Source organism: Orbicella franksi, chromosome 1 (genome assembly GCF_964199315.1).
Source record: "Orbicella franksi chromosome 1, jaOrbFran1.1, whole genome shotgun sequence".
Classification (NCBI taxonomy): domain Eukaryota; kingdom Metazoa; phylum Cnidaria; class Anthozoa; order Scleractinia; family Merulinidae; genus Orbicella; species Orbicella franksi.
The window spans coordinates 18801187-18813183 of NC_138145.1; the positions used below are offsets into that span (position 1 = coordinate 18801187).

General features: G+C 41.3%; 1 protein-coding gene across 1 annotated transcript; it reads left to right on the forward strand.

Moving 5' to 3' along the window:
- Nucleotides 1–6: 6 nt before the first annotated feature.
- LOC145495078 (fatty-acid amide hydrolase 2-A-like) lies at nt 7–5433 on the forward strand. Its single transcript, XM_081474652.1, has 3 exons — nt 7–705; nt 2710–2885; nt 3183–5433. Exons 1-3 carry the CDS (start codon nt 129–131, stop codon nt 3945–3947), a joined length of 1518 nt encoding a protein of 505 aa, XP_081330778.1. The 5' UTR covers nt 7–128; the 3' UTR covers nt 3948–5433.
- Nucleotides 5434–11997: the final 6564 nt, after the last annotated feature.

Below are 11997 nucleotides of genomic sequence, written 5' to 3' on the forward strand. Positions count from 1 at the left end.
CTGTGAATTAAGGCAGTGTCCAAGAAATACGAAGTGCCTGTTTTCCTCACCTTACTGTGAAATATTGCAATTCTTAAACAAGGTTTTAGCATTATAGGAACATTCTATTTTAAAGGGAAAGAAGGAAAATGTCGAGCAATGATGTGTTCCAGACACCTATTCATAACTACCTGCAACTTCCGGCAGTAACACTTGCGTCGAAGATTCGCCGTTTAGAAATCGGTGTTGAGGAACTTCTGGAAGTGTTCATAGAGAGGATAAATGTCGTCAATAATAGCATTAACGCTGTAGTGGCTGATCGTTTCTCAGAGGCCATACTGGAGGCGAGAGAGATCGATGAAATGCTTTCCGAAATGACTCAAGAGCAAAGGGACGAACTAGAGATTGCCAAACCCTTTTTGGGCCTACCGTTTACCGCAAAGGAAGCATTTGCAGTCGCTGGCTTACCTAACAGTGGTGGACTTGTGGCTCGTAAAGATCACATAGCCAAAGAGGACGCTGTTGTTGTTCTTCGTTTACGACAGGCAGGGGCTATCCCACTGGCTCTGTCTAACTGCAGTGAATTGTGCATGTGGTGGGAGTCGGCGAATAGGGTTTATGGCAGGACTTGCAATCCTTATGACAGATCTAAAATAGTTGGAGGAAGTTCTGGAGGAGAGGGTGCGATTATTGGAGCAGCTGGATCAGTGTTTGGGGTGGGATCAGGTAAAAACTTGGTACTGCAATTATTTGAACTAGTCATTTACCCCACTCCCCCCTCCCTTCCACACACCTTCCACACACCTTCCCCACCCACCTATCCTGATACTGCATCAGATTTAGATTGGTTCCTCGGACACCCACCTTCAACATGAGAGGTTCTATTTCAAATCATGGCCAGACCACCGGCCAGGTCTTGATTGAACTGATCATGAGATATGCTACATGTAGCTATCTAAAAAGAACATTTTCCCAGTTCAGATCCATTATTTTATCCATGGAAAGGGACATTAATCCATTTGCCTTGTTTTGTCTCTGTAACATTTACAAATCATCTTAAATGAGATATTGTAGAAACTGGTATTTTGGACAAGATCAGGGCACAAGATTTTTGGTGTCAAGGTCTGATTTAATCCCTCTCAGATTACTGTGAATTAGGTGGCTGGTTAGGTGACTTCATACATGCACTGACATCAGCAATGATAGGGATCTTTAAAGCTGACTTCTGATGAGAAATATAAAAGCACGAAAAAGGCTCTTAGATATTTGGGAAATGTGTGCTACATGTAAACAACTAACATCATATAGACTTCCACTTGAAAATCTTGCAACCCATGATGCTAATGTCTACCTAACAGCTGCTACATAATATTACATCATCGTTATCATCTACACTTGTAGACTAAACTAGAATTTTATGCACAGCAATGCATGAGTGGAAACCAAAGGTTCCTCTCATCATTCAATATATGATGTATACCATGAGTGGAATACCCTAGGAAAGTTACATGTATGTAAGTAGAAAACTATTCCATATCTCCAACAACTTCTGTTGCGTATATAAAGTGCATGCAAAGGTACCCAACCCTTCAAAGTACCTTTCTCATATTTCAACCTCTCCACCCACCCTCCAAAAATAGAGACTCAACGTTTACAGGTACATGTAACATAACAAGTTAAATAATTATGTTAATCTTAGTTAAAACCTGAATAGGTCATTGAACATGGCATAAAAATTCATCAACCCCAAATTACTGGCAGCATATATACCCCCATGAGTATGTTATGGTTCAATTTTTACCTCAGTCAAGGTGCTAAATAATTTTTTTCCAACCAATTTATTTTAAAAAGACAGTTATAGTTTTGTCAAAGGGGAAGGGAGAGTCTGGGACTAATAAGTTAGAAGAGCAATAAATAAAAGAAAATTTGCAATCATTGCTCGTGCGGCCTAGTGGCCGAGCCAGGGGAGCTGGGGGCTTTAGCCCTCCCAATTTCAAGCAAATAATACATAAAATAATAATTAAAAACCCACAAAACATAAGAAAAGAAAAAAAGCAGCTACATGTAATGGCTTGCTTGTAAGCACCCACCCCAATTCAAAACTATGCTCCGCCATCCCTGATGAGTCCCCCAAAAGGTGAAAAAAAACTTGTTTGAGGTATCAGGGTATCAGTTGAAACACAGCATGTACATACATGCTTTCTGTATTTTTTGTTTTGGATTGTGTAGCCACTTGATCCAACACTCACTCGATTAAGCAGTCAATCAATCAGTAAGTACTGGTATTTATTATTTTGGAAAATCATCCACTTCACACCAGTTAAGAAATAGAAAACATGTACTGTGTTTCTATCAAGTTATAGAAACACAAGTGGAAGTTTGGGAGAACGAGAAGTGCTGTGGGAACACGAGCCAGAGGCGAGTGTTTCCACAGCTTTTTTGAGTTCTCCCAAATTTTCACGAGTGTTTCTATAACTCAATAGAAACCTGGAGAACATGTTTTCTATTTCTTTTAGAAGACACCGCACTGAAAAAAGGAAAACAACCTGTTAACTTTGATTATCAAAATGTAAATTCTCTTAGCTCGCACCATTATTATGTCAACAGTTCAAGCTAGTTCTGTGTTTCTATTGAGTTATAGAAACACGATTTTTAACCAATCAGCATGCGTATTTTCTTAGAACTGTTTTCTAAATTAAATATTAATCAATTTAATTTTCCCACTTTTAGACATTGGTGGCAGCATCAGAATGCCATCCTTCTTCACTGGAATATTTGGACACAAACCCAGTCCAAATGCTGTGCCTAACACTGGTCAGTTTCCTGATGCATCTGGAAACAGACAACAGTTCTTGTGTACTGGGCCTATGTGTAGATATGCAGAGGACCTCAAACCTCTTCTTATGGTATAGATCTATCTCTATAAGATGGTTGTTAGATACTCTTAGGCTGTTCAGTAATGCAATCTACAGTATTATAATGATTATCAGCATACGTAATTTTGAGTCTCTTTTTGTATTCTTAATTTTTTAATTTCTGTAATTTTCTTTCTCAATAATGTTTGTTCTTGTAATGTGTATTTGAGTATATTATTTTCAATAAATTAGCAAACTACTATCATGATAGTGGTAATGGAGTTATGTTTACAATGATTGCTTAGTTATGGAGTATGATGGAAATTAACTGATTTGATTTCGCACTAGGTTATGGCAGGAGAGCATGCAATATCAACCCTGAACCTTGCTAGTCATGTAGATGTAACAAAGCTGCGATATTTCACTGTAGAAGATTGTGGAGGACACTTTTTAGTATCAAATGTTGACCCTGAACTCAAACAGGCTCAAGAGCATGTCTGTCAACAGCTTCAGGAAAAACTTGGCGTAAAAGTGGAGACACTTAAAGTTGACAAACTTGCTTATTCCCTTGAGATCTGGTCATCAATGATGTCTTCTGCAGCACAACAGCCATTTTGTTTTTACATGGGCAACCAAGAGTCCACAGTGAACCCCTTCTGGGAACTGCTGAAATCATGCGTCGGACTCTCCAACCACACTATTCCTGCCATTGGTCTTGGGATGCTGGAGAAATTTGAAAGTTTGACCCCTAGAAGTGTGTCAGAATCCTTCATCAAGATGGGTGAAGAATTGAGGCTGGAACTTGAATCAATCCTGGGTGAAGATGGAGTATTGCTTTATCCATCTCATCCATCGTTGGCTTTGAACCACAATGTACCTTTGTTGTTTCCCTTTAATTTTTCATACACCGCTATTTTTAATGTTCTTTATTTACCAGTTACACAGTGTCCAGTTGGGCTGAGTAAGTCAGGGTTGCCTCTCGGTATTCAAGTGGTGGCAGCAAACAACAATGATCGTTTAAATATTGCTGTTGCTATGGAGATTGAGAGGCTGTGTGGAGGTTGGAATCGATTGTACAAACAAAAACAAATGGCTCTAAACACCGAGCAATGAATTAAGAAACTACTCCTTGCTATAACAACTGTGATATATTATAAATAAAAATAAAAATTGCTTTCTTTTAAATATAATAAGTAAATTTAAGTTCAGTAAGGATTGTGTCCTTTACTAGACAAGTTAAGGGCTAAATCTAAGCAAATTCCAAGTTTTGTAGATCAGCATAATACAGTAGCTTCCAGTACTTAAATAAAGTATTGTCTAGACTACCTGCAATAACTTGAGCCAAACAATAGTAAAATGTAACTAAAAATTTTACTCTGAGTCAAATAAAAAATCTCAGGGCGTGGCATAACTCCGAAAAATGCATTCTTTTAAAGACTTTGTTACAGTAATTTCAAGAGAAACGCATTTTTCCCCTTTTTTTGTAATTCAGATAATTTTTCGAGAAACCCATCAGTTTCTGAGATGAAGATTAAAAAGAGAACGTTTTAAACTAGCGATGACTCGAGAAAAAAAGCAAAAGAAAGACGATTGTAACAGGAAACAAAAGTCTAAAAGATGCAAGAGAAGCAAAAATAAAAACCAAAAATCTCGCAGCAAATCTTGGGGAGGAATTACTCCACCCCCAAGCCAGTTTGAGAGTAATTCCTTTTTCGCAGACCCAAATCACCAGGGCGAGGAACGGTTATTCAGCCCTATTCAGCCAGTTGTGACAGTAACCGCTATGAAAAAAAGCGCTGTTCAAACCCAAAACCTCTAGTTGGTCGCCGCATATCGGCGTAATACTTGGCAAGTAGCTAGACTGCTAAGAGAATTGAAATCGGTCGTTTTTCCTCTGCCGTGAGTTGATCTTTTAAAAGTCTTGCAAACATGTGTCGGATGTTACCGTTCATCAAAACAACTTTGACCCAGAAATTGCGCTGCCAGCTTCTCAAGTTAATTGTTCGCAAAAAAATTGCCGACTTCGGGGCTACAGGGAATGTAGAATCCAGATTAAGGCTGAAAATGATCCTTTGCCAAGGAAGTGAGATAAAAAAATTATCAGCTCTGTGTATCGTGAAGACAAGTGATGCCCTTGTACTTTTATTAAACAATTAGATTATGAGCTCGAGATTTCTATCGCGTGATAGTTGACGAGGGCGCAAATATCTCGCATAGAAATCGCGAGCGAATAATCTAATTGTTTTAGTATAAATCTACTAGTCGTTCAAAAATTTAATCTAAACTGCACCTTCAGACACTTCGAAAACGCAAAGAAGCGGCCCCCAGCGCACGCTGCTAAGCTACTCACTATCTACAACAGAATAGATAGTGAGTAGCGTAGCCAGCCAATCGGAGAACGGCATTCGTGATAGAACACTAGTAGATCTACACTAAGTGAAATTACTTTGACTGGTTATAGACTGATAGTACATGGTACAACTTTTTTCATTTTTTAAAATGCTTAAAGTGCCACTAACCCCCAAATTCTTTTTTCCTTTAATAAAATCTACTAGTTTCCCTGATTACTTCAGCGAAAAAATTATCTCGATTGATAAAGTCCCCGCGTTTCTGCAGGCGTTTAAACACGTAATTTCTCTGTTCACGAACGCGCAAACTGGGATCTGGGTCAGGCTTCTAGTGACGTCACTTCAGGAACCGGGCTAAAACACTGAAAAGACTTTTCACTGAGCTTTTAGGGCAGTCAAAACATTTTCGGGTTATTTGTGATTCATATTTTATCAAAACTGGACAAGAACTTTAATTGAAAGAACTGTATCATCTAGCATTACAATTCGGAGTCTAGCTACGATTTGGACGGCTGCAAAGTACATATTTTTTCCATTTCGAAGTGCGGGTCGCCAGTCGAGATCGCCGCGTTGAATAATTATATTTAGGACGGGATCGACAATTTGCCGGTCCATTTGGGTTATAAAGGTACAAACAATGACTGAAGAGTTAGCTTACAGCTCTTAAAGAGTTATAAAGATGTCAATGAACACGAAAAGTTGGTAATTTGACTTTACGGAAAGTGCAAATTTCGGAGTGTCAAAAAATTTTACATTCAAATATTAATTTCCCCCGAAATAAAAGTTAAAATACGATGCAGTCGTACTCCACTTTTGCCTACTTCTCCAGATCAATGATTGAAAATAGTTTTAACATAAGAGATAAGCAGAGATGTCGGCAAACAATATTCGAAGGTGAGGTAACTTTTCGCTTCGTTATTGTCGACCGACCGTAGTATATGCATATTCAATTACTGTGTACGAACAGAAGCTACGCAAATTTGCATATTCCGTACTAGTGAAACCATGGAAAATCCTTCGACAAGATCTTGAAAAGAGGTTCAGTGTACTTTCAGTTGAATGAATACATTTCTACTTCACTGTTATTTTGAATGAAATGTCCATTTTACCCACGCTAAAAACCTGGGAGTCCCGTTGACTTGTTAGTTTGCGTTTCGGTTGACAAACTCCGTCGGTAGCTATAGAGTCGAATCTTAATCGTTTGTTTCGCTTTCCTCATATATTTATAAATGCCTGATCCATTCTAAGTTTGTAATTTAGATGTATTTCGTTCCTCAGAGACGCAGCTCAAAGAGCAAAACAATTCTGTATTCGGAATGGCCATTGATCATGAGAAACACGGCCAGATTACAGGCGACCTCCGGCGTGCGTGTGTTTTTATTAAAATCCACAAATACATAGCTAGTTCACCAGTTCGAAGCCTCAACAATCTTCTTCGCGTCGTTGTAGAACGTAGGTTTCGTTTATTATTCGTTTAGACAAGTCTCTATTTCAAAACGCGATGCGTTTAATTTACCGTGTAATTTCGTCACCTATAGTTTCGTCTGGAACTCGGAGGATCGTTTGCGCTCCAAATACAGGAGTACCCAACGACAGTTTTGAAGAAAATCCACTGTACGGTCTGCTTAACATTACCCGAGTGTCGCTACGTCAATCTTGTTTAATATTTAACTTTCCTGGGAAAAAAATACCCGCTCTTCACCGCCAGCAAGCAGGTTTTCGAAGTTATCGGACTCCCAGCCAGCGCTCGACGTTGAGGTCGTCAACGAGCCAGCATGCTTTAAATTTGTCACCTAGCCAGCCAGCATAAGAAACGTTTGCCAAAAGTTTGCCAGCATGTTCGAGTATACCATTTTTTGCCAGCCAGCGAGCGAGTAATTTCAATATACCATAGCAAGGTACATTTCCTTAAAACTATTAATATAACAACGGATTTAGTATTGCGTACCATGAACGTAAATAGTACGTTAATGGTTTCATTTTTACATTTGACTGGAAAGTTTTTGTAACACTTAAGAGATTACACTTACCAAACAACAGTAAACAAAAGGGAAAGATAAAATGTGCTTAAAGTGTCCTGATTATCCTTCAGGGATCCAAGCTTCACTCTGGCGGAAAATAAATCGTTAATTCCCTCCAAAAGAAGCGTGAAGTATAAACAATGTCCATTCAGTTAACAGACGTAATCTAGATATTAATGAAGATCTATCGTTGTTATTATAAGCACAACAAGCAACCTATCAATCAGTTTCAAACGCTTGCATACGACAAACTTTCACATTCATTTCATTTCCCACAGTTATTGTTCCAAAAATTCAACGAACATCCATGCAAAGGAAAATTTTTTAGCTTATGAAGTAAAAGCAAGACAAGGTTACAAAGCCCTCACTAGGCTTTGGCTACTCAGTGTCTGTCATTTTAATTTTCAAATGAACCTACGATACAAACAGACGTCAGTTACCTTTGTCAATATGACATTTCGTTGGCGAGAGGTTCAATACAGAACCCGGAAGGATTTGCAGCAAAAGCAATCGTCAGTTGTTCGTCAGGCGATCACCGCAAAAGACTCACGACAGAAGCCGCAAGGATTCGCAATAAAAGCAATCGTTACTTGTTCGTCAGGCGATCACCGCAAGACTCACGACAGAAGCCGCAAGGATTCGCAGCAAAAGCAATCGTTGGTTGTTCGTCAGGCGATCACCGCAAAAGACTCACGACAGAAGCCGCAAGGATTCGCAGCAAAAGCAATCGTTGGTTGTTTGTCAGGCGATCACCGCAAAAGACTCACGACAGAAGCCGCAAGGATTCGCAGCAAAAGATATCGTTACTTGTTGGTCAGGCAATCAGTGCAAAAGACTCACGAGAGAACCCGCAAGGATTCGCAATAAAAGCAATCGTTACTTGTTCGTCAGGCGATCACCGCAAGACTCACGACAGAAGCCGCAAGGATTCGCAGCAATAGCAATCGTTACTTGTTTGTCGGGCGATCACCGCAAAAGACTCACGACAGACTCCGCAAGGATTCGCAGCAAAAGCAATCGTTACTTGTTTGTCGGGTGATCACCGCAAAAGACTCACGACAGAAGCCGCAAGGATTCGCAACAAAAGCAATCGTTACTTGTTCGTCAGGCGATCACCGCAAAAGACTCACGACAGAAGCCGCAAGGATTCGCAGCAATAGCAATCGTTGGTTGTTCGTCAGGCGATCACCGCAAAAGACTCACGACAGAAGCCGCAAGGATTCGCAGCAAAAGCAATCGTTACTTCTTCGTCAGGCGATCAGTGCAAAAGACTCACGACAGAAGCCGCAAGGATTCGCAGCAATAGCAATCGTTACTTCTTCGTCAGGCGATCAGTGCAAAAGACTCACGACAGAAGCCGCAAGGATTCGCAGCAATAGCAATCGTTACTTCTTCGTCAGGCGATCACCGCAAAAGACTCACGACAGAAGCCGCAAGGATTCGCAGCAAAAGCAATCGTTACTTGTTCGTCAGGCGATCAGTGCAAAAGACTCACGACAGAAGCCGCAAGGATTCGCAGCAAAAGCAATCGTTGGTTGTTTGTCAGGCGATCGCCGCAAAAAACTCACGACAGAAGCCGCAAGGATTCGCAGCAAAAGCAATCGTTACTTGTTCGTCAGCCGATCACCGCAAAAGACTCACGACAGAAGCCGCAAGGATTCGCAACAAAAACAATCGTTACTTGTTCGTCAGGCGATCACCGCAAAAGACTCACGACAGAAGCCGCAAGGATTCGCAGCAAAAGCAATCGTTACTTCTTCGTCAGGCGATCAGTGCAAAAGACTCACGACAGAAGCCGCAAGGATTCGCAACAAAAGCAATCGTTACTTCTTCGTCAGGCGATGAGTGCAAAAGACTCACGACAGAAGCCGCAAGGATTCGCAGCAAAAGCAATCGTTGGTTGTTCGTCAGGCGATCACCGCAAAAGACTCACGACAGAAGCCGCAAGGATTCGCGGAAAAAGCAATCGTTAGTTGTTCGTTAGGCGATCACCGCAAAAGACTCACGACAGAAGCCGCAAGAATTCGCAGCAAAAGCAATCGTTGGTTGTTCGTCAGGCGATCACCGCAAAAGACTCAAGACAGAAGCCGCAAGGATTCGCAGCAAAAGATATCGTTACTTGTTGGTCAGGCAATCAGTGCAAAAGACTCACGACAGAAGCCCCAAGGATTCGCAGCAAAAGATATCGTTACTTGTTGGTCAGGCAATCAGTGCAAAAGACTCACGACAGAAACCCCAAGGATTCGCAGCAAAAGCAATCGTTACTTGTTCGTCAGGCGATCACCGCAAAAGACTCACGACAGAAGCCGCAAGGATTCGCAGCAAAAGCAATCGTTGGTTGTTCGTCAGGCGATCACCGCCAAAGACTCACGACAGAAGCCGCAAGAATTCGCAGCAAAAGCAATCGTTAGTTCTTCGTCAGGCGATCACCGCAAAAGACTCACGACAGAAGCCGCAAGGATTCGCAGCAAAAGCAATCGTTGGTTGTTCGTCAGGCGATCACCGCAAAAGACTCAAGACAGAAGCCGCAAGGATTCGCAGCAAAAGATATCGTTACTTGTTGGTCAGGCAATCAGTGCAAAAGACTCACGACAGAAGCCCCAAGGATTCGCAGCAAAAGATATCGTTACTTGTTGGTCAGGCAATCAGTGCAAAAGACTCACGACAGAAGCCCCAAGGATTCGCAGCAAAAGCAATCGTTACTTGTTCGTCAGGCGATCACCGCAAAAGACTCACGACAGAAGCCGCAAGGATTCGCAGCAAAAGCAATCGTTGGTTGTTCGTCAGGCGATCACCGCCAAAGACTCACGACAGAAGCCGCAGGGATTCGCAGCAAAAGCAATCGTTAGTTCTTCGTCAGGCGATCACCGCAAAAGACTCACGACAGAAGCCGCAAGGATTCGCAGCAAAAGCAATCGTTACTTGTTCGTCAGGCGATCACCGCAAAAGACCCACGACAGAAGCCGCAAGGATTCGCAGCAATAGCAATCGTTGGTTGTTCGTCAGGCGATCACCGCAATAGACCCACGACAGAAGCCGCAAGGATTCGCAGCAATAGCAATCGTTGGTTGTTCGTCAGGCGATCACCGCAAAAGACCCACGACAGAAGCCGCAAGGATTCGCAGCAAAAGCAATCGTTGGTTGTTCGTCAGGCGATCACCGTAAAAGACTCACGACAGAAGCCATAAGGATTCGCAACAAAAGCAGTCGTTACTTCTTCGTCAGGCGATCACCACAAAAGACTCAAGACAGAAGCCGCAAGGATTCGCAGCAAAAGCAATCGTTGGTTGACGAAAATAAAGGAAAATATTTATCACTGGGAAGACCGCGTGAGGAAATGCGGCGGCAAAGCAACACTATCCTTCGATTAGGTGTGATAATCTCCTCATGCCGCACCAATGAGATATGATCATTGCTAAAACCCTTTGACGGAGATAGAAAGCAGAACTTGTTTGTGACAATCAATGTTCACTACACGAAGAAATTTGTCTTCAAACAGCACTTCCCCACATGCAAATCTGATGAAATTGCATGAGAATAGATAGTTATGTGCGAACAAGAGCCTGTTCAATTCTCTTTCATTTTTTTAGCCAAACAGCGCTAAGGTTTAGGGAAAAACTTTTGAATTTGGCGCTTCTTGGTTGAAAACCAATCAGAGCTGCTCTTTGGTAATTATTTCGTGCTTGTAGTAAACGGCTGCCGCTGCCGGAATCCCGCTGATTCCGCTATAGTTCTTACGCGAACCATTACTTAATCGTATACTTGTCATCAATGAACATTCGTATTGTATTTACCCTGACAAAACGATTATCGATTGTTTAATCACAGCAACTCTTTCGTTGACAAAAATATAAAACAGCACATTTCCAAAACTTCATAAAAACTGAAAACTCCAAATAAATCGTACCCTGACTTCATTATCACCACTGTAAACAGTATATTTCAGTTCTCATACAATGCTCATACAGTGCTCTCATGGTGCTCATTCAGTTCACACAATGCTCATTTAATTCACTTCAAGACTGGCAAAACTACAACTGCGCTGCCAATCCGTAAATTTGATATAGACCCTTCAGCTATCGCGTGTGCGACTTGCTTGTCTATTTAAATTTGTATGTATGGACGATATGTTCTTGTTATGAGTTTGCCAGTGAGCGCAAATTTATCCGACCGTGTTTAAACCAAAATCAACCTCTAAATCTTCGTTTAAAAGCTCAAATTAAAAGCACTCCGCTGATCCTACAAACAGAAAAGGAAAGCGGCAAACGACCCTATTAATTACCTCACCGGAAATTAATTTGTTGTTTTAACTGTATACTTTTCATATCGATTCAATGCACTCCGCTGATCCTTCAAACAGCAAAGGAAACTCGCAAAGCCTTCACCTATCGCCTGTGCGACTTACTTGTCTATCTAAACTTGTATGTATGGAGGATATGTTCTTATTATGAGTTTGCGCGTGAACGCAAAGTTAAACAGCGAAGGAAAGCCGCAAAGCCTTCACCTATCGCCTGTGCGACCTGCTTGTCTATCTAAACTTGTATGTATGGAGGATATGTTCTTATTATGAGTTTGCGCGTAAACGCAAATTCAAACAGCGAAGGAATACCGTAAAGCCTTCACCTATCGCCTGTGCGACTTACTTGTCTATCTAAACTTGTATGTATCGAGGATATGTTCTCATTATAAGTTTGCCCGTGAATGCAAATTTATCCGATACTGTATAAACCAAAATACAACCCTAAATCTTCTTTTAAAAGCTAGAATTAAAAGCACTCCGCTGAACCTACAAAC